The following is an 18,447-nucleotide window of genomic DNA, read 5'->3' on the forward strand; positions in this document are numbered from 1 at the left end:
ATTACAGAGATCAAAGATCCCCAAGTGAAGGCCTGGGAGTGGACCTAACAGCAACACCTTTTCCTTGCCACCAATCACAGCCATGGAACCCTTGGGAAGAAGAAAACTGTTGAAACTGGATAATGAGTCAACAGGTATTATTAAGGAAGTATTATTAAGGAAGAATTATTAAGGTAGTATGCAGGCACACTAAGGCTGTTTTTGGTTCCTCAAATCCCTTTCAACCAACACATCTGTGGACCACCAAGGTAATTTAACATACTCCTCATAATATTCTTTTACATTTAGTCTTTAAACACTTAACAATTTTTGTCCCCCAAAAGCTCCAAGTTAAAATGAACATTGTATAATTATAATTGTAAAATATAGAATTTTATACCACATTAAATTATAAAAACCAGCTATTTAATGTGGGATATTTTGTAAGAATTAGAAAAGGAATCCAGTAAGACCTCTTCTGCTGACGATTACCTGTAAGATTTCATATTAAATTTATTTTGCGTATTTATTGGATATCAAAAATATTTTAAATCAAATAAGTTACAACTTGGAAGATGCTTGATGGCTTGGGAAAATCATATATATAAACAATTTCAATATTATACTTTTAAAGTTTGAAAAAAGGTTTGATATATTTGCCTCAACACGAGCCAAGTCCAGTCTTAAATCTGGTTCTGCATCCAATTTCTTTCTGTGTTCTAATTTCAAGCAAGATTAAAATGAGATCTCACTGGCCCTGGAGTCAGGACCTGAGTTCAAATGTGACCTCAGGCATTACCAAGCTGTGTGGCCTTGGGCAAGTCACTTAGCCCCAGTGCCTTGCAAAAACAAACAAGCAAAAAAGAATAAAGTGATAATTTTACACAAATATGTGAGGGGAAGGGAATTTTACTGACTTGCTGAAAGATGGAAATTCATTCTTTTCTTTCAGCCATGGAATCGATTGATGGAAATGAATAGTTAGATAATAAAATATTTACTTTTTTACTGGCTAATGATAAGGCTCCAGTAAATAATAAAAATACGTGAAGTACAGTTGCCTATAATGCTTTGTTTTGGACAAATCAGTTCAGTTCACCAACTCTTGGCGATGCCATTTGGGGTTTTCTTGGCAGAGATTGGGGGGGCCATTTCCTTCTCCAACTCATTTGACAGATGAGGAAACTAAGGCAGACAAGGTGATGTGCCCAGGGTCAAACTGCCAGGAAGAGTCTGAGGGTAGATTTGAACTCAGGTCCTCCCAAGTCAGGGTTGGTGCTCTCCCCAATGCACTTCCAGGCTAATCATTCATCTGCAGACAGAAGCTTACAGTCTGGGGGAGGGGACAGCCCCAAAAGGGGCTTCTGAAGGCCCTTCTGGGGGGCACAAGAGGGGTCCCTCGATCTCCTGGAGTTGGGTGAAGCAGGGACCCCCCAGAGCCCTCGGCCCCTCCCTGCCTCAAGTGCAGTCCAGGCGGGGGGAAACCGAGGCACAGAGAGGTCAGGTCTCTCACCCGAGAGGTGGCGAGGGACACATTTTGGTAACCTGGGAGTACCGCTTGCAAACGGACAGTTCTCATTTTACTAATGATTAACGTTGCATCACATGTTACTGCTGATTTGTAGAACTAATTTATTCATTGACTACGTAGACATAATTTGAGCAATTAGCACCGATAACAATTGTAACGATCACGATGCGATGGCGACAACCCCAGTGAAACCCACAAGGGACGGGCCGGCCGAGCTGGGAGTCAGGGAGCCCCGGGTTCGGCGGCCTGGGCCCCTTCTGGGCCCCGGGTGGCCCGCCTGAGCCCGGCCTCCCTCAGCTGTTTCACAGCTGGGCGTACATGGGCATAAAAACTGCGCCTCCCAATGGGGTCAGCGGGAGGGGCCGGGGGCGCCAGGCCCGGGGGGGGCCCCGAGGCCGGGGGCGGGGCTGCAGGGCCCCCTCTGGCCTCCGGGCGTCACTGTTGGGTGGGGGCGGCCCGGCCGCCTCGTGCTGCTGCTGCTGGGCCCCGGAGGCAGGTAGGTGACCCCGAGGGAGGGGAGCCCCGGGGCGGGCCCGCTGCCCTCCGCCTCTGACCCAGGCCCGGCCCTGGGACCCCAAACAGAGGCTAAGGCCGTCCCTAGGGGGGGCCGAGGCCCCAGGCCAGACTTGCCCTTCGCCCCCTCTGCTTCCTGATGCTTCCTACATTTCGAATCCCCCCACAGGAGCCGCCGCCCCTTCCCCAGACTTCCTGTGGAGCCAGAAGGACCTGGGGCCTCAGTTTCCCCATCTGTAGGATGAGGGCCCTCCCGCCCTGAAGCCAGGAAGATCTGAATTCAAAGCCTCTTCCTCCACCACTTCCTGGCTCTGTGGGGGGGGGGGCCCAGGCCAGGCTCATTTTCCATTGGCCCAGAGGGGCTGGCACCAGGGGGACCTGCCCCTCCCCCATTTATGTGGGGGGGGGAGGGGAAGGGAGGAGGGAGGGAGCAAACTCGGTCTTGGCAAGCTTCTCCTATGTGCCAGTCACTGAGCCAGGCATCTTACAATTATCGACTTACTTGAGGCTCATGACCCTGGGAGCCGGTACTATTATCATTCCCATTTTACAGATGAGGAAACTGAGGCAAACAGGCTGAAGTGACTGGCCCGGGGTCACACAGTCCCAAGGTGTCTGAGGGTCCCATTTGAACCCGGGTCCTCCTGACTCCGGACCCAATCCTATCTGCTGTGCCACCACCTGCCCTAACTGTGCTGAAATCAAGTTGGTAGGGGTGGCTGGGTGGCACAGTGGATAAAACACCGGCCCTGGAGTCAGGAGGACCTGGGTTCAAATCCAGTCTCAGACACTTAATAATGACCTAGCTGTGTGGCCTTGGGCAAGCCACTTAACCCTGTTCGCCTTGCAAAAACCTAAAAACAAAAAAAAAAAAAGAAATCAAGTTGGTAGTAATAATTTTTTTGTCTTTTAAAAAACTCTACTATTAAACCTAAACAAAACAAAACAAAACAAAAATATGAGGGCAGCTAGGTGGTTAGAGCACCGGCCCTGGAGTCAGGAGGACCTGGGTTCAAATCCGGTCTCAGACACTTAATAATAACCTAGCTGTGTGGCCTTGGGCAAGCCACTTAACCCCATTTGCCTTGCAAAAACCTAAAAAAAAAATTTTCTTTTTCTTCCTTCCTTCCTTCCTTCCTTCCTTCCTTCCTTCCTTCCTTCCTTCCTTCCTCCCTCCCTCCCTCCCTCCCTCCCTCCCTCTCTCTCTCTCTCTCTCTCTCTCTCTCTCTTTCTTTCTTTCTTTCTTTTCCTTCCTTCCTTCCTTCCTTCCTTCCTTCCTTCCTTCCTTCCTTCCTTCCTCCCTCCCTCCCTCCCTCCCTCCCTCTCTCTTTCTTTCTCTCTCTCTTTCTTTCTCTCTTTCTTTCTTTCTTTCTTTCTTTTTTTTTTTCTTTCTTTCTTTCTTTCTTTCTTTCTTTCTTTCTTTCTTTCTTTCTTTCTTTCTTTCTTTCTTTCTTTCTTTTCCTTCCTTCCTTCCTTCCTTCCTTCCTTCCTTCCTTCCTTCCTTCCTTCCTTTCTTTCTTTCATTTTTTTTCTTGCACAGCAGTGGAATTAAGTGACTTGCCCAAGGCCACAGTGCTCTATCCACTGTGCAACCTAGCCACCCTATTTCTTTATTTTTAACATTCTTTTAAAAAAGTTTTTGAGTTCTAAATTCTCTCCCTCCCTCCAGCTCCTCCCCCACCCATTAAGAAGAGAAATAGGATGTCAAACTAATAATAGAAATTAATAATAATATTGCCCATCACATGCCCAGCACTTCGGGGTTAGCAAAACGCATGTCAAACATTATTGGTTTTTGTCCCCCCCCCCCCCCCCCCCCCCCGACAGTCTTAAGCTGCAAACATTGTTATTCCCATTTTTCAGATGAGCAAATTGTCTCTTTGAACTCTAAGGTCCTTTCCAGGTTTGGATCCAGGGTCTTTTTCCTTCTTCTCTCCTTCCTCTCCTGCCCCTCCTCCCCCTCCCCATCTTCTTCCTCTCCTGCCCCTCTTCCTCATGTTTCTCCTCCCCTCCCCCTCCTCCTGCCCTCCTCCCCTTTCTCCCCTTCCTCCCCATCCTCTTCCTCTTCCCATCCTGTCCCTCTTCTTCCTCTTTCCTCCCCTCCCCTCCTCCCTCTTTTCCTCTTCCTTCCTGTCCCTCCTTCTCCTCCTTCCCCTTCCTCCCCTCCTCCCTTCCCTCCTCCCTGGTCCCCGGTATCCCCATGACCGTCTCCTACATCGGAGGTCTACCCACTGAGCCCCCAGCTGGGGTCCAGATGCTGTGTCCTGGCCCTTCATCAAACAAAGGACCCATTTTCTTTTGACATTATAGCACTTCTCTCCCCGCAGAGGTCTAAGGCTCCCAAACTCAGACCCATGGACCAACCCCAGTCTTAGGGAGTCCCTCCTTGCCAACCCCTCGCCACCAGGCCGCTCTCCCGTCAAGGATGCCTGGGCACCTGGGGGAGCTTGAATGGTTTTGGTCTGGGCTGGGTTGTCTGAGCCTGGCACCTGTAATTCCAACAGTTATGACAGGCCAGGGCTCTGCTTTCAGATGATTCTCTCTGCCTTCTCTTTTCCCAGTCTTGGGCCCAGCCAGGCTGGAGCCCCCCATCTTCTGCCTCCTGCCATAGAGGGGTGCTGGCATCTCAAAGGAACTGTGCCCTGGTCAGGCAGGGTGCCCGGGGTCCAGGTATGCCCATCAGGGGCTGCAATAATTACCTCTGACATTTCTACCCCCTGCCAAGCTTGGGAGCCAAGTGCCCCCCAGTCCCTAGAGAAGGGATGCAGTGGGAAACTGAGGCAAAGGCAAGTCATGTTACTGTTACTGACCAGGGTCACACAGCATGAAAGGGTCTGAAGTGGGATCTGAACCCAGGTCTCCCGAATTCTGAGAGTATTTCTCTGTCCATCACATCCCACAGATCCCATTTTAGAGGTAAAAGCTAGAGACCCAGAGGAGGGCTAGCTGCCAGTTTAATATGCAGAGAATGAAATCCACCTTGTTCAGGCTCTCCCCAAGGCCCACGACCCTGGGCAAGGTGGGGGGGGCCTCTGGGGCTATTTCTATTTCTGTAGAACGGGGGCCCATGGAGGACCATCCCAGCCCTTCTTGGAGGCACAGAGCTAGGCCACAGCTTTGGCTCCCTGCTCAGTCTGAAATGTTCCATTGGTTTCCTTAGGCCCCACCCCAAAGCAATGAGTCTTCAGGCCTTCACCTACCCACTGCCCGAGACCAGGTTCTTCCACACTGGCACCAATGTGTACAAGTTCAAGATCAGATATGGCAGCAGCATCAGGTAACTCGGGGCCCTGATCCAGTCCCTTCCTCAGGTCAATTCCCCTCTTCCTCTGACCAGTGCGAGCAAAGGGTCTGGGCAATAAAGCTTGGATCCATGGGATTGCTTCTGAGGAGGGGGAGTTTTCTTTCCTCCCTCCTTCCCTTCCTTCCTTCTCTGAAGTCAGATTTGAACTCAGATCTTCCCAATTCCAGGACAGGTGCTCTATTCATTGAGCCACCCAGCTGCCCCTTAGGGAGATTTCTTTTGGTTCAAACTTAGACTCACAGAATCACACTGGAAGCAGGACAGGGCCTCAGTCATCCTCTAGCCAACCTCCTATTCACATAAAGAATTCCTGGGGTGGCTAGGTGGCATAGTAGATAGAGCACTGGCCCTGGAGTCAGGAGTACCTGGGTTCAAATCTGGCCTCAGGCACTTAATAATTACCTAGCTGTGTGGCCTTAGGCAAGCCACTTAACCCCATTTGCCTTGCAAAAACCTAAAAAAAAAAAAAAAAAGAATTCCCACCAGAAGAGACCCAGGTTTAAATCCCACCTTTCCAGCAATGGAGTGGATGGAACCAAGGAGATCTGGGTCCTGTTCTTGGCTGATTCAATCATCAGTGTTCTTACCAGAAGGGATCTAATTAAGTTTAAGTGGGTGGAAGGATCAACAGCTTCCAGGGCTGCAAAATGAGGGGTCTGGATCCAGAGATGGAGATAATGATGACACGCAGGAAGACCTGGGGCACACTGGAGCGTGGGCTAGATCTGAAAGGACCCTTAGATCAAGATCACCTCATCCAATCCCATTTTTTTAGGCTCCTGGGGGTAGGCTAGGAAGACACCTGGGAGGCCATCTAGTGTAGCCACCATGTTTTACAGATGAGGAAACTGAGACCCAGTTGCCAGCCCAATGACAGATCATGCCAGAGTCAGGATTCTACCCAGGTCCTTCTCTGCAGAATGAATGAAAAGTGTGTTGAAGAACTTAAGATGGGGCAGACCCTGTACCAAGTAGCCTGGGGACACAGAGGTGGAAGACTGAGGAAGTCCAGAGAAGGCATGGGCTCTGTTGGGTGGCAGAGTGCCTGTCACACATGAGATCCGAGTTCCTTGCTCCATGTCTGAGGACTAAGCTGAGCAAGAATCATTGAATGTTTCCAGTGTTTCTCTGAGCACCCCAAATAGGCTAGTGGTATTTTCCTCTATACAGAGTGTTCCAAGAGTAACAGGGAAATTTTAAGCCTTTACTACATCATACTTAGCTTTCAGTATTCATTTACCTTCAGAAGCTTTAAACTACGCTAGCACTTTTGGAACATTCTTTACATGAACTAATGCTTTTCTCACAGAATTCCAGTTTTCCTCTCCCAGAATTGTTTCCACGTGCAGGTCCACCAATGGTGCATGAGTCCACTTGCGGATCCACCAACAATGTATGAAGGTCCACCAACAGTGAATGGGGGTCTACCAATGGTGTATGAGTATATATATGGGTTCAACAACAATGTATGAGTCCACGTGTGGGTCCACCAATGGTGTATTATGAGTTCACATGCAGGTCCACCAACAATGTATGAGGGTCCACCAATAGTGAATGGGGGTCCACCAACAGTGTATGAGGAGTCCACATGTGGGTCCACCAACAATGTATGAGTCCACAAGCAGGTCCGCCAACAGTGAATGGGGGTCCGCCAATGGTGAATGAGTCCACATGCGGGTCCACCAACAATGTATGAGTCCACATGCGGGGCTATCAATGGTGTATGAGTGGCCTTTCTTCCCATCCAACACTGGCTCTCCCTTTTCCATCTTTCAAGTGGCTGCTCTGTCTGTCTTTCTGACTTCTGCTGTATCTCCTGGGATGAAAATGGGCTCCACTTGGGGACAAAGTCTTTTTCTGCCATCCTGACTCACTTGTTTGTTTGCTTTCAGAGGGGAAGAGATATCTGATGAGAAGATTGTCAGCCAGGAGCTGGAGGTAGGGACTGCAAGGAGCATGCACTCCTTTGGGCGAAAGACTCCAAGGGGAGAGATTGCTCGGGGTGCCTGGGGAGTCTTGGTGTCCCCCGCTTGGTCCGTAGAGCTTGCTCTGGGAAGGCCAACAGTTGTACAAATTTCCTGTTTCTCGGGTTTTTGTTTTTAATGCATTTTAAGCCTCTGACCTTTCTCATTCCTGCTGTCTGAAATGTCAGCATCTTCCATGCTGATACAGCAAGACCTTTTGATTCTGCCTGAGGTCAGGGAGACTGGCAGGCAGGCCTTCTGGTGGGCCTGGCAGGAAAACCTCCTTCCGGAAGGATGGAGCCTCCTGGGGTTCTGGCCAGCTTCCCTGGCCCTGCCCCTGCCTGGGGCCTGACCATCCAGGAAATCCAACTGTAAATACCCAGGCCAGGAGACCGCATCTTCCCCTTAATTAGAAACACTTGCAGCTGCCATGTCCCCAGTTCTCTGAAGGCCATCCCTTTCTGTTGCATCCCCGGAATGTCCAATCTACCCCCAAGGTGGGTGTTTTCTGAGTCTCATTGACCACCTGCCCAATGTCCAAGGCCCAAGTTCAGACTGAGGACCTCTCCCCTGCCAGCCAGAGGCCCAGCAAACATCTCCTGGGGACTCACCATCATTCACATCCCTTCTGACTTAAGCCAAGCAGAACATTCCAGTGACCCAGGAGAAGGTGATGGGGACCCAGGTGGGTTCAGACAGGAGATCTTTACGAACACTGAAGCAAGCATTCCCTCCCCAATCTTAGGACTCCGTTCGGGCCGTCTTGGGAAACCTGGACAATTTGCAGCCATTCACCACTGACCACTTCATCATATTTCCCTGTATCTTTTCTTCTGATGGGGCTGAGTGGTAGTTCAGCATGAGTGAAGAGAACATGGCGGTGGAGGAAGTCAAAGGCGTCTTGGAGAGGGATGTCTTTGAAAGGAGTTGAATGTCCAGGACTGGGGGGGGGGGGGAGAAGGAAAATGGTGGGGAGGGAGGGGAGAAGAGAAGAGGGTAAGAGGGTCCATAAGTCCCATGGTTCTCTGCCCTGGTCAGACCACACCCAGAGCACCATGATCTATTCTGTCACCATATTTTAGGAAGATGTGGATAACCAAGAGTCTGTAAACTAGTTTAAAGACTGGAAGTCTTCAAGAAAAGGCTGATAGGTCACTTGGGGATTCTTGCTGGATGAAGTCTGGGTTGGGCTCATTGAAATCCTTCCCAGTTCTCAAGTGCTGCATGTGGATGAGTGGGAAATGGGCTTTAATTTATATTCTCTGTGTTAGGCTTAAGAGATCAGTCTGGGGGATGGCTAGGTGGTGCAGTGGATAGAGCACCGGCCCTGGAGCCAGGAGGACCTGAGTTCAAATTTGGCCTCAGACACTTCATAATTACCTACCTGTGTGGCCTTGGCCAAGTCACTTACCCCATTGCCTTGCAAAAAAAAAAACAATCTAAAAAAAAGATCAAAGTCTGGTCCGTTTTGGAGGGCAGAGAGTGGGGAGGAGGAATCCTGAGCATTTGGTCTGACCTCGACTCCCCTGTGAGCTCCTTAGCCCGGGCTATGCAGATAAGAGCAAATGGGAGAGAGTGTCCCACCTGAGATTCAAGCATGGGGCAGCTTTTCTGGACCCCTACCCTTTTGTCTGCACTCTCTATGTGGAGATGAAGTGGGCACCGACTGGTGAGTAGAAGGGAAGATGAATGGGGAGATCCAGGACCCACTCCAAAGGGAGGCATTGGAGATCACCTACCTGTCCTCTACCTGTTGGCTCTGAGAGGTGGGTGGGACCACCCAGCAGCTCTTGAGGGCAATGCTCAGGCCTCCTACCGTCTCTCTGGGCCTCAGTCTCCCTTTCTGTAAAATGAGAGGATTAGACTAGTTAGTTCCTAACCTCCCATTCAGTTGTCCTGCCCTGTATTTTCTCTGACTCAGTTTCCTCATTTGCAAAATGGGGCCAATAATACCTGCCTTCCCTTGATGGGGTATTGCAGGTATGTGTGACTCCCCAGCTCTGAAGTGTTGCCCTTGTTTTTGTCATCTCTAGTCTGGTGGGAGGGAGGGAGTTAATCACGACTTATCCAGGAGTTCAGTTCAGTTCAGTTCAGTTCAATTGGATGAGCATTTGTGAAGTCCCTACTGCATTTGCTAGTACTGTCCTAGGGAATCAGAAGAAGAAAAAAAAGAAGCAGCAGCCCCTGCCCTCAGAGAGCTTACCTTCTCCTGGGAGTACACCCCCCCCCACACACACACACCATCACCAGGGAAGATTTTCTGTAGGAGATGAGGAACTTTGAAGGAGTCAGACAGTATCCACAGAGGGAGGGCCTGAGAGAAGGGAGGCAGAAATGACTCAATGACTCAGTTTACCATTTTGCTAAGGACAGACCCTGCTCAGAGGAGGGGTCCCCAAAACCCTGGGAAACATATCTCCTGGTGCCCTTTGTCCCTTGTCCTTTTCTAGGGTTCCCCAGAAGAGACAATGACCTCCAAGATATGGTGAGTTTGGATGAAAACATTCCCTGCTCCCAACCAAGGCCCTGGGTTTGGGGTTAGAGGACATTGTTGCTGTTCAGTAGCTTTGGGATCTTGGCTAAGTCCCTGAAGCTTTTGGGGCCTCAGGTTGGCGGACCAGATGACCCCTCTGAGATCACTTCTGAACTCAGGATCTCATTAGCCTGTTTCTAATGTAACATCTCTCCTGGGAGTAAGGTTGGTGGCAGAGCTTCCTTTCCACCTTTTAAAGAGAAGGGCTCCCCTATGCCCTCTCCCTTAGCCCCCCACTCTCCATCAGCTGACTGCCCATCTTCTCTGGGGCAAGGAGAATCCCAAGGGTCTGCTTCCTATTTGAAGGGTGACAATGAAGAAGCAGAAGTGAGTGCCATGGCAGTAAAGAAGAGAAGACTGGAAGGTGACAAGTTCCTCCCAGGGCAAGAACAGGACAGGTCAGTGGTGTGGAAAACCTGAGGGTAGAGCAATTTTGAGTGGCCATTGTGGCCAGCCTGGAAAATGGGGCTAGCCTAGGAACTAGAGTTAGCCTGGGAAATGGAATTTTCCTGTTCTATTCCCATCTATGCCACTGTTGGACTGGCCTTCCTTAGATTTCCCCTCTTTGGCCTCACTGGCTTCTGCACATCCATACAGGGAGTTTGGTCAATGAATTTGACCTACTTTGAGCTCACCCATATGACTCTTTCATTGTAAAGAGCACATTTATACCACATTCAGTAGGTGCTTATTATATGCTAACTTGTAATTTGCCTTTATGGGCTCAGTTCTTGGGTGTACAATGATGGGTAAGACCAGCTCAGAAGCCCATTTCCTCCTTCATGAAATCCTCCATAATTCAGATTGGAGACCACAGGGTCACCTACTCCAACTCTCTCTCTTTTCTTTTTATCTTTCTTTCTCTTCTTCCCTCTCTCCCTCCCTCACTCCTTCCCTCCCTCCCTCCCTCCCTCCCTTCCCCTTCCTTCCTTCCTTCCTTCCTTCCTTCTTTCCTTCCTTCCTTCCTTCCTCCCTTCCACCCTTCCTTCCTCCCTTCCACCCTTCCTTCCCTTGTTCCTTCTCTATAACTGAGAGGCTTCTCTGAGCACTGAGAGGTCCTATGACTCGCCCAAGGTCATATAGCCAGGAGATATCAGGGGCAAGCCTTGAACCCAGGTCTTCCTTACTCTGAAGTTAGTTTTCAGTCAACTCTGCCCCACATGAAATACTAACTTGAGAGTTGAGAAAAAGCCTCAAGTAGTAGGAGTCAACTTTGCAGGAGGAGTCTAAGAGACAGGTGAAGGAAGAGGGCATGCCAGGCATGTGGCACTGCCTGGACAGAGGCAGGGAGGCAGGAGATGTCAGCCATTGGCACTCCCTTTTGACTGGAATGGGGAAGACATAAAGGAAGTGATGTGCAGTGAGATGGAAGGGCAGGGGGAACCCCATTGTGGAAGGTTTTAAATACACTTACAAGTTGGCATTTGATGCCAGGGCAGTAGGGAGCCAGCGAAGGTTTCTGAGGAGGGGAGCCTCTCTTAGAGGAGTGTCACGGGTGGCTGGGTGGAGTGAGGGCTGGAGAAGAGAAGCATCTGCGGCAGGGAGACCGAGTTCTAGAATGATCTTTGGAGGCATAGAGGAGGCTTTTGCCCTGAGGCAGGACCATTGCAGCAACTGTTGGCAGAGCCCACTAGGTCTTTGGCTGCTGTGTCTGCCCGGTGTAAAAATAGCAGACCTGCTGAAATATTCATGCTTTAGGTGGGTTTGCAGGTGGGGGCGCTCCTGGGGCCTCAGGAACCTGCTGCTCTCTTCTTTTCCAGGCCTATGATGGGAACTTCTAGCAGGAAGAATCCCCTGACTCATCCCAGAAGGGTGAGTCCCAAAGAGCGGCCTCTGTGGCCTCCCCACATCTCCTTCCCAGACCCCCCGGGGCCCCAGTGCCATCACAGGCCCATGCTTCCTATAAGCTCTCCACAAGAAATAGCTGCAATTGCCAATGGGATGTTGGGGAGGGTCCTGGGCCGGCCCACCACCAGGCCAGCCTTGGCCTCCCCCAGCCCAAGACTGACCAGAAATACCCCTGAAATCTCCTGGAAAAAAATAATCCCAAGGTGAAGGTCTGATGCCTGGGGAAGTAACCAGGGAGGGGAAGGATGGGATGATAATGTGCCTGGTGCAGACTCTGTCTGGGTGGCAAAAGAACACGGGGTCGGAATGCAGAAGATCTGGGTTCAAATTCTGACTTGACCCCTCCCCACTAAATATCACAAGCATTTATTAAGTGACAACTATAAGGTAGGTTGTTGGAAACAAAGAAGAGAAGGAAAAACAATCCTTCTTCTCACCAACCTTGACTTCTATGGGAAATGCCTCAGTTTCCCACTCTGTACAGCAAGGAATCTCTGAGGTTCCTAGGTAGACTTATCTCCAGCCCTCCTTCCCTGTGAGATTGGCATTTAAAGGGATGGTTTCCTTCTATGACAGAGGATACTGAGGGTCAGAAGGGTCAGATGAGGGCCCCCACAGTGATTGAATGTAATACCTACTCCCACTCCCCTTCCCTCTCCCTGTGAGGCCCTTCCAGGGGTTCCCAGAGACCTTTTGGACAATCAGAGCTTCCTAGTCAGGACACTCGGGGGAAGAGGGACCAGTTAGCAGATCAGTCCCCCCCCCCAATTTCTGCCCCCAGAATTTCAGTTTAGTTAGAAAGAAGCCACCTTCTTGTGCAATCCAGCACCCCCCCCACCCCGTCCAGTCCCTGACTGTCTTCCCACTGCACCTGCCCATCAGCCCTAGCCCAGGTGGAGAGGAGGAAGGCTGGGGCACCTGGAACAAAGGTTCCTTATACCCAGCCCCAGAGGATGACTCTGAAGGGAACATTCCCCTCCCTTTCCAGGTTTCATAGCCCCCCCTTTCATTCATGCCCCTTTTCCAGCAAGGTGCCCACACCCTCCCAGACCCACCTTTTGCAACCAATCACTTGGCTCAGAAAAAAAGGCCGAGCCGCCCCAGCCCAGCAAAGGGGGGCCAGGTGCCTGAGGCCAACAAGGAGGCATCCCAGCCAGCCAGAGCCCATCCCAGGGGGAGGATTTGGCCTGAAGCAGGGAGCTCACAGGGGTTCTTGGTGCCAGTCACCTGGCTGGAAAGATTTGATTGGCAGCCATGGTTCACCGCTTCTACTTTCTGGGGTGAGGCAAGGCAATAGCTTGGAGGGCCGTAGGATTCTACACGTCCTACATATTTCTGGTAATTGGAAGAACATTTTTGGCAAACCCCCCTTGTGTTGGTCTGGGGCCTTTATTTCAGAAGGCAGTCTAGGGCCAGGCCTTAGCTCTGGGCCTCAGTTTGACCAATTGTCAAAAGAAGATTCATGAGATGCCCCCTAGGCTTCTCCCAACTGGGACTCTCTGGGGGCTTAAGTATCTAATGTGGGCCAGGAGAGATTTGAGGAGTCATACGGTGCATGCCCTCCCCTCATCTACACTGGGCTACATTATGCAAGCCAAGTTCAGAGAATCCCAGAGTTAGAAGGAACTATTCCTACCCTCCTACCAGGCATCCTGCTTGAATATCCTCACCCCAGCCCCATTCCCCAGGGCCCCCAAAAGTGTCCCTCCAAAGTCAATATCCTAAAAGAGTTCAACATGGCTTGTATTTTGGGCTGAATTGAAAAAAGATAAAATTTTGCAAGTCAAGTCTTTTTGTTTCTGCTGTTCAGCCATTTTCAGTCAGATCCGATTGTGACCCCATTCCAGAGATACTGGAATGGTTGACTTCCTTAGCCCATTTTACAGATCAGGAAACTGAGGCGAATAGAATGAAGTGACTTGCCGAGGGCCACACAGCTAGTTGTGATAATAGTAGTAGTAGTAGTAGTAGTAGTAGTAGTAGTAGTAGTAGTAGTAGTAGTAGTAAAGATCACATAGGAACTCAGAAAGATGAATCTGCCTGACAGCAGGCCCAGCCAGTCAAGCTCCCAAGTACAAGTCAGTTGTGGTACTGCAAGAGTCAGGAATCATGAGCAAGATCTGGGACTTTTAGTGGGACACAAGCTGAACGGGTGTCAATAGCTAGACAGCACAGCTGCCCCCACTCCAAAAATGCTAACTTGATTTTTCGGCTGCATTTAGGGCAGAACATAGTGCCCACAGTGGGAGAGGTGATCCTCCCCTTGTATCCTGACCTGGTCAGACCATACCTGGACTACTGGGTCTGGCTCTAGGCCCCACAGTTTATGAAGGGCATGGACACATAACCTGGAGAACCAATGGAGGTAGGGGACCAGGGTGATGAGATGTCCCTGGGAGGAGAGGTTAAAGAAACTAGGAGTATTTAAGGTGAAGAAAAGAAGACTTGGGGGGGGGTATGACATCTACAAGAAAATATAACCTGTCCCTTGTCTTGTCTTTCATCTCCATTGCTTACTATGCATAGAACACAGGAGGAGCTTAATAAATGCTCATTAATTGATTCATTAATTGACATGATAACTGTCTTGAAGAATTTAAAGGGCTGAATTCTAGGGGTAAAACAGGATGATCTGAATCTCCCCCAAGCAGAGTGGGCTGTTGTCACAGGAGGGAAGGAAGTCCACTCAGCTCAAGAGGAATGGACCCTGAGATTGGGCATTCTTGGCACATTCTCCTCCCTCTGATCACAGTTGAGTTAGGCAGTAACCTAAGTGGGTTTGATTGGAGAAATGTCAAGAAGGTACAGCCCCACCCCAAATATCTCCCTTCCTGGACAGGCTGGTGCCTGACAGCCCCACCCTTTCACCAAACCCCAGGCCCTAGCAGTCAGATGCCAGCCCCCTGACCCCTGGCAGACCTCTTTCACCCGCCAATCCCCCCCCCCCCGGACTACCAGACGCTGAGTCTGTTTCTGGGGTGGAATAGGAGCTGGAGATGAATCCCAAAGAAAATATACAAGGCAAGCTTCTTACGTTTGGGGAATGTCTGTGGGTGTAAAAAGATGCCATTTCTCTAAACAGTCATCCTATTGCTAGCTCAGGGTCTGGTACAGCCAAGGGGCTCAACCAATGTTTGGGAAATTGGATCTTCTAAGAGCAATAGACACAGGAAGACCTGGAGCAGCCCTGAGCCCTGGCTACTCCTATGAGCAGTTCAGGGCAGTCCTGGTAATTTTAGCTTTGTTTGTTCTCTTCACTTGAACCTCAAGATATCAGGTTTTGGGTGGGTCAGTCATGAGTAGCTCACATGGAAAGAGACCCAAATGTTACTTTCTCTATAGACAGCAAAATTAGGGTCAGATTAGCCATGGAAGATCAGCTCCATAGTCCATCAGAGCCTGGATAGCTTTAATATCTTCCCCTTCCCTTTGTTCCCCCAGTCTCCCAGGAGGCAGGTAAAACATGTCCTTCATTTCTCTTTTCTTTAGAATTGGCCTGGAGAAGTTGCCTCAGAAGAAGAAGAGGCTGAAGATTTAGACACTGCTTTCCTCAAGGACCATGGTAAGCCCCAAGAAATCCTTTATATAAGAACACTGGGATGGATTAGCAGAACATTCTATTCTCAAAAGAAGAAATGTAAACCATCAACAACCGTGTGAAAGATTACTCAGGGTAAGAGCATGTATACTGATGCTGTTCTGAGGTTTCCACTCACATCCTCAAATCACCAAGAATTTGGTTCCTTTCAACAAAGGATGATGGAGTCCTAAGTCTAAATCTGGAAAGAACTTCAGAGAATGACTTTGGAAACTAAAGACAAAAAATGTTAATCAACTTTCCAATGTCACCCTGGTAGTAAGGGCTGGGAGTGCAATTTGATTCTCTGACTTTAGAATCAGTAATCTTAAAAAAAAACCAAATTGATATTGGAGAGGCTATGGCAAAACAATCATTCTAATAAAGAAATAGTAAATTGGAGCTATGAACCAGTCCAAATATTCTGGAACATAATTTAGAATTATGCAAGAAAAGTCATGAACCTGATCAGTCTAGCAATTCCAATATCAGACATTTACAATAGAATGTTCACAGCAGCACTTTTCATGGTAGCCAAAGACTGGGAACAAAGAGGATGCCAATCAATAAGAGCATGGCCAAACAAGTTATGGTACACAAATGTCATAGAACATTATTGCTCCAAAAGAAATGAAGAAATGCAAAGAATTCAAGGGATTATGGGAAGATTTGTTTGAACTGATGTGTGGCAAAGAGAGTAAAGAGATCTTTACAATGGTTCCAATAATGTCAATGGAAAACAACACCCACATGTCGCCTAACTCAAATGAGTTGTAATGACTAATCTTGTCCCAGAAAAAAAAATGAAAACATTTCTCTTTTTGGTAGAGGCAAGGGATTGTGGGTACAGATTGTTGTTTATTTTGACAGACGCAGTTGTTGGGTTTTATCCAAATTCTTCTGTTATGAGAGAGGAATGATTGGGGGTGGTATAGTGGGAGATGATTCTGATATTTTAAAAAAGGCATAAAAATCCAAGTTATTAATTGAGTCTGTGAACCATTCTCACCTATGGGATTAAGGGAGTCTAGCCCACCTTCTGTTTCCTTTCTATCCACAAACTGATGCTGCTGCTTACTTCAGGTTGGGCTGTCCTTCTTCCCTGTTTGAGTTGATGTTGGGTTCAGTTGGTGTTTGTTTTCTTCACTTCCTGCCCAATGGTGGGGAATGGATCACTTGCAAAGCCCATGTCCTTGGAAGATGGTCCCATGAGCCTCCTAGATCAGTTCAATGTCTTGAGCCCATGATCTTGGTTTGGGAAGTACACTTGGATGACCCGAGCTCAGGTGGGACCCCCTGCTTTTTCATAGCCCTACACAGTATCCCCCCCGCCCTGGAACAAATGACCTCTCTGTATGAATTTACTTCAGGTGCTCTGGCAGGATCTGGGTCAAGTCTGGAAGACCCAAAGGAAAACCCTGCACAGCTGAGCATCTCACTTTCTCCCGAGGAGCCCCCCAAGCAAAAGCAATCTGGATTTTGGGGCTTCCTAAGGTAAGAAAGAACTTCTCTCTTGACTGGAGACCCAATCAGCTAATCCCCTCCCACTAAAATAAGAGTCATTAAAAAAAAAAGAGAATTCTTCCTAAGGTGCTAATATTCCAATCACATGCCTCTTTTCCTCAAAGACCTTCAATGACTGCCCATTGTCAGTCAAGGAAGGCATAGCAATTTGGCCTACCCTTCATGACTGTCCAGAGCCTTCTTCTCCGCTGAGTCCCTCACACGCCCTACACATCCATCTGGAGTGGCCACCCACCATTCCTTCTACACTCTCTTGTGACCAGGTCTCTGCTGCCCTCATCTCCAGAGTCTACAATGGGCTCTCTTTCAACGGGATCTTCCAAGTCCTTACCTTCCTTGACGGTCCAGTGCAGTTGCCTTTTCTTCCGGGAAGGTCTCACTCAGCCTTCCTTCCCTCCCTCCCTCCTCAACAGGGAAAACCTATCTCTTCTCCCCAGATTTCTTCCAGTCTTCGCCTGGATCTTCCTGTGCCCTGACCTCATATTCCTTTACTTGAATATCTTTCCCTCACATTAGACTGTAAGTTTCTGGAAGGCAGGGTCTCTATCTATGTCTCCCTTATCTAGGATCTTTAAAATACCTACATCCCAAAAGTCTTAATGCAGTTTTAAGCTCATTGAAGCTTTATTTATTGGATAGATAAATGAGTCAAGGATTTGTATTCAAAACTTGCCCCTTACTAGCTGTGATGTCAGCACTCTAGACCTGTTGAGGGAAGTGGATTCAAAGGCCTCTGAGGGTCTTTTCAGCTATCCATCATCTGTCATTCTTTGTGTGAATGGTTAAGGGGCATCTTTTTTTAGAATTTTTTTAAGGGGCATCTTTTATGGGTCTAGTGAACTCCCAGTTGAGAAATCTTTCTCCTTGGAGAAGATGCCTTCTCCTTAACTTATGGAGTCTTAGTTACTTCATAGCGAGGCTCCTGACCCTGGGTCCCAGAACCACTCTGCAAGTGCCAGAAATGTGCCTTGGCTTCTGAGGCCAGCTCTCTACACCTGTGTCACTGTCTGTGAGTAAACAACAGGACTGCATGGGGGCCACCCTGATGACTGGACGCCATTTCTGAACCTGAGTGGTGGGCTTCGGAGGCCTCGTTTGCCAGCACACATACCTCCAACCCTGTCTTCTCCTGTTTGTCCCCATTGAGCACACCCTCTGATGACTTCCCACAAATTGACTGCCATGCAATGCTTCCTCAGACACCCATATTCCAGACAAAACCAGACAAGAGTTGGGGCTCTGGACAGGAGGGGCAGGAGTAGGCAGGTTGTACTGGATTCGAATCCTGGCTCTTCCCCTTGCTAGCTGGTTGAAGTATCCTGACCCCAGTGGACCTTGGTCTCTTCACCTCTACAAAGAGGCATGGGCACAGATGAGCAGTGCATGTCCTGGGTCCAACAATACATTTCTCTCTTCTTTCCTTCCAGCAACCTCTTCCCCTTCCGGCTGTTCAGCAGGAAGGGTGGCCAGTGAGCCTGGCAGAAGACAGTGGCAGAGGAGGGTGTTTCCAAATCATTCCTCCAGCCCCGTTCCCTTGGGCCAGGTGGGAGAGAGAAGGCTGAGGCCTCGCTAGTGCCCACCAAGACTCCAGCTTCTCCTTTGTCCTTGGCAGTCCATGTTTGTTCAGAGTCAGCAGCTGATGGATAAATAAAAGGATTTGTTCTTTTCTGGTGG

At 49.2% G+C, this 18,447-nt stretch overlaps 1 protein-coding gene across 2 annotated transcripts; it reads left to right on the forward strand.

The window, feature by feature from the left end:
* Window positions 1-214: 214 nt before the first annotated feature.
* Window positions 215-18,401, forward strand: MAJIN (membrane anchored junction protein). Of its 2 annotated transcripts, none has more exons than XM_074227639.1 (11): window positions 215-248; window positions 5,184-5,300; window positions 7,220-7,265; window positions 8,037-8,112; window positions 8,847-8,960; window positions 9,742-9,776; window positions 10,131-10,222; window positions 11,585-11,636; window positions 15,162-15,234; window positions 16,620-16,743; window positions 18,201-18,401. In XM_074227639.1, exons 2-11 carry the CDS (start codon window positions 5,200-5,202, stop codon window positions 18,244-18,246), a joined length of 759 nt encoding a protein of 252 aa, XP_074083740.1. In that variant the 5' UTR covers window positions 215-248; window positions 5,184-5,199; the 3' UTR covers window positions 18,247-18,401. The 2 variants fall into 2 exon arrangements, with proteins under 2 accessions (XP_074083740.1, XP_074083739.1); XM_074227638.1 differs by lacking the exon at window positions 215-248 and adding an exon at window positions 1,799-2,006.
* The last annotated feature ends 46 nt before the right edge of the window (window positions 18,402-18,447 follow it).

The sequence above is a fragment of the Macrotis lagotis genome, chromosome 3 (genome assembly GCF_037893015.1).
Source record: "Macrotis lagotis isolate mMagLag1 chromosome 3, bilby.v1.9.chrom.fasta, whole genome shotgun sequence".
Lineage (NCBI taxonomy): Eukaryota > Metazoa > Chordata > Mammalia > Peramelemorphia > Peramelidae > Macrotis > Macrotis lagotis.

Bases quoted from the DNA above. Each gene is read 5' to 3' on its own strand.
- MAJIN (XM_074227639.1), top strand. From the start codon at position 5,200: ATGAGTCTTCAGGCCTTCACCTACCCACTGCCCGAGACCAGGTTCTTC. The intron at 15,235-16,619 runs GTAAGCCCCAAG...AATTTACTTCAG, and splicing joins TGCTTTCCTCAAGGACCATG to GTGCTCTGGCAGGATCTGGG. The intron at 16,744-18,200 runs GTAAGAAAGAAC...CTTTCCTTCCAG, and splicing joins GGATTTTGGGGCTTCCTAAG to CAACCTCTTCCCCTTCCGGC.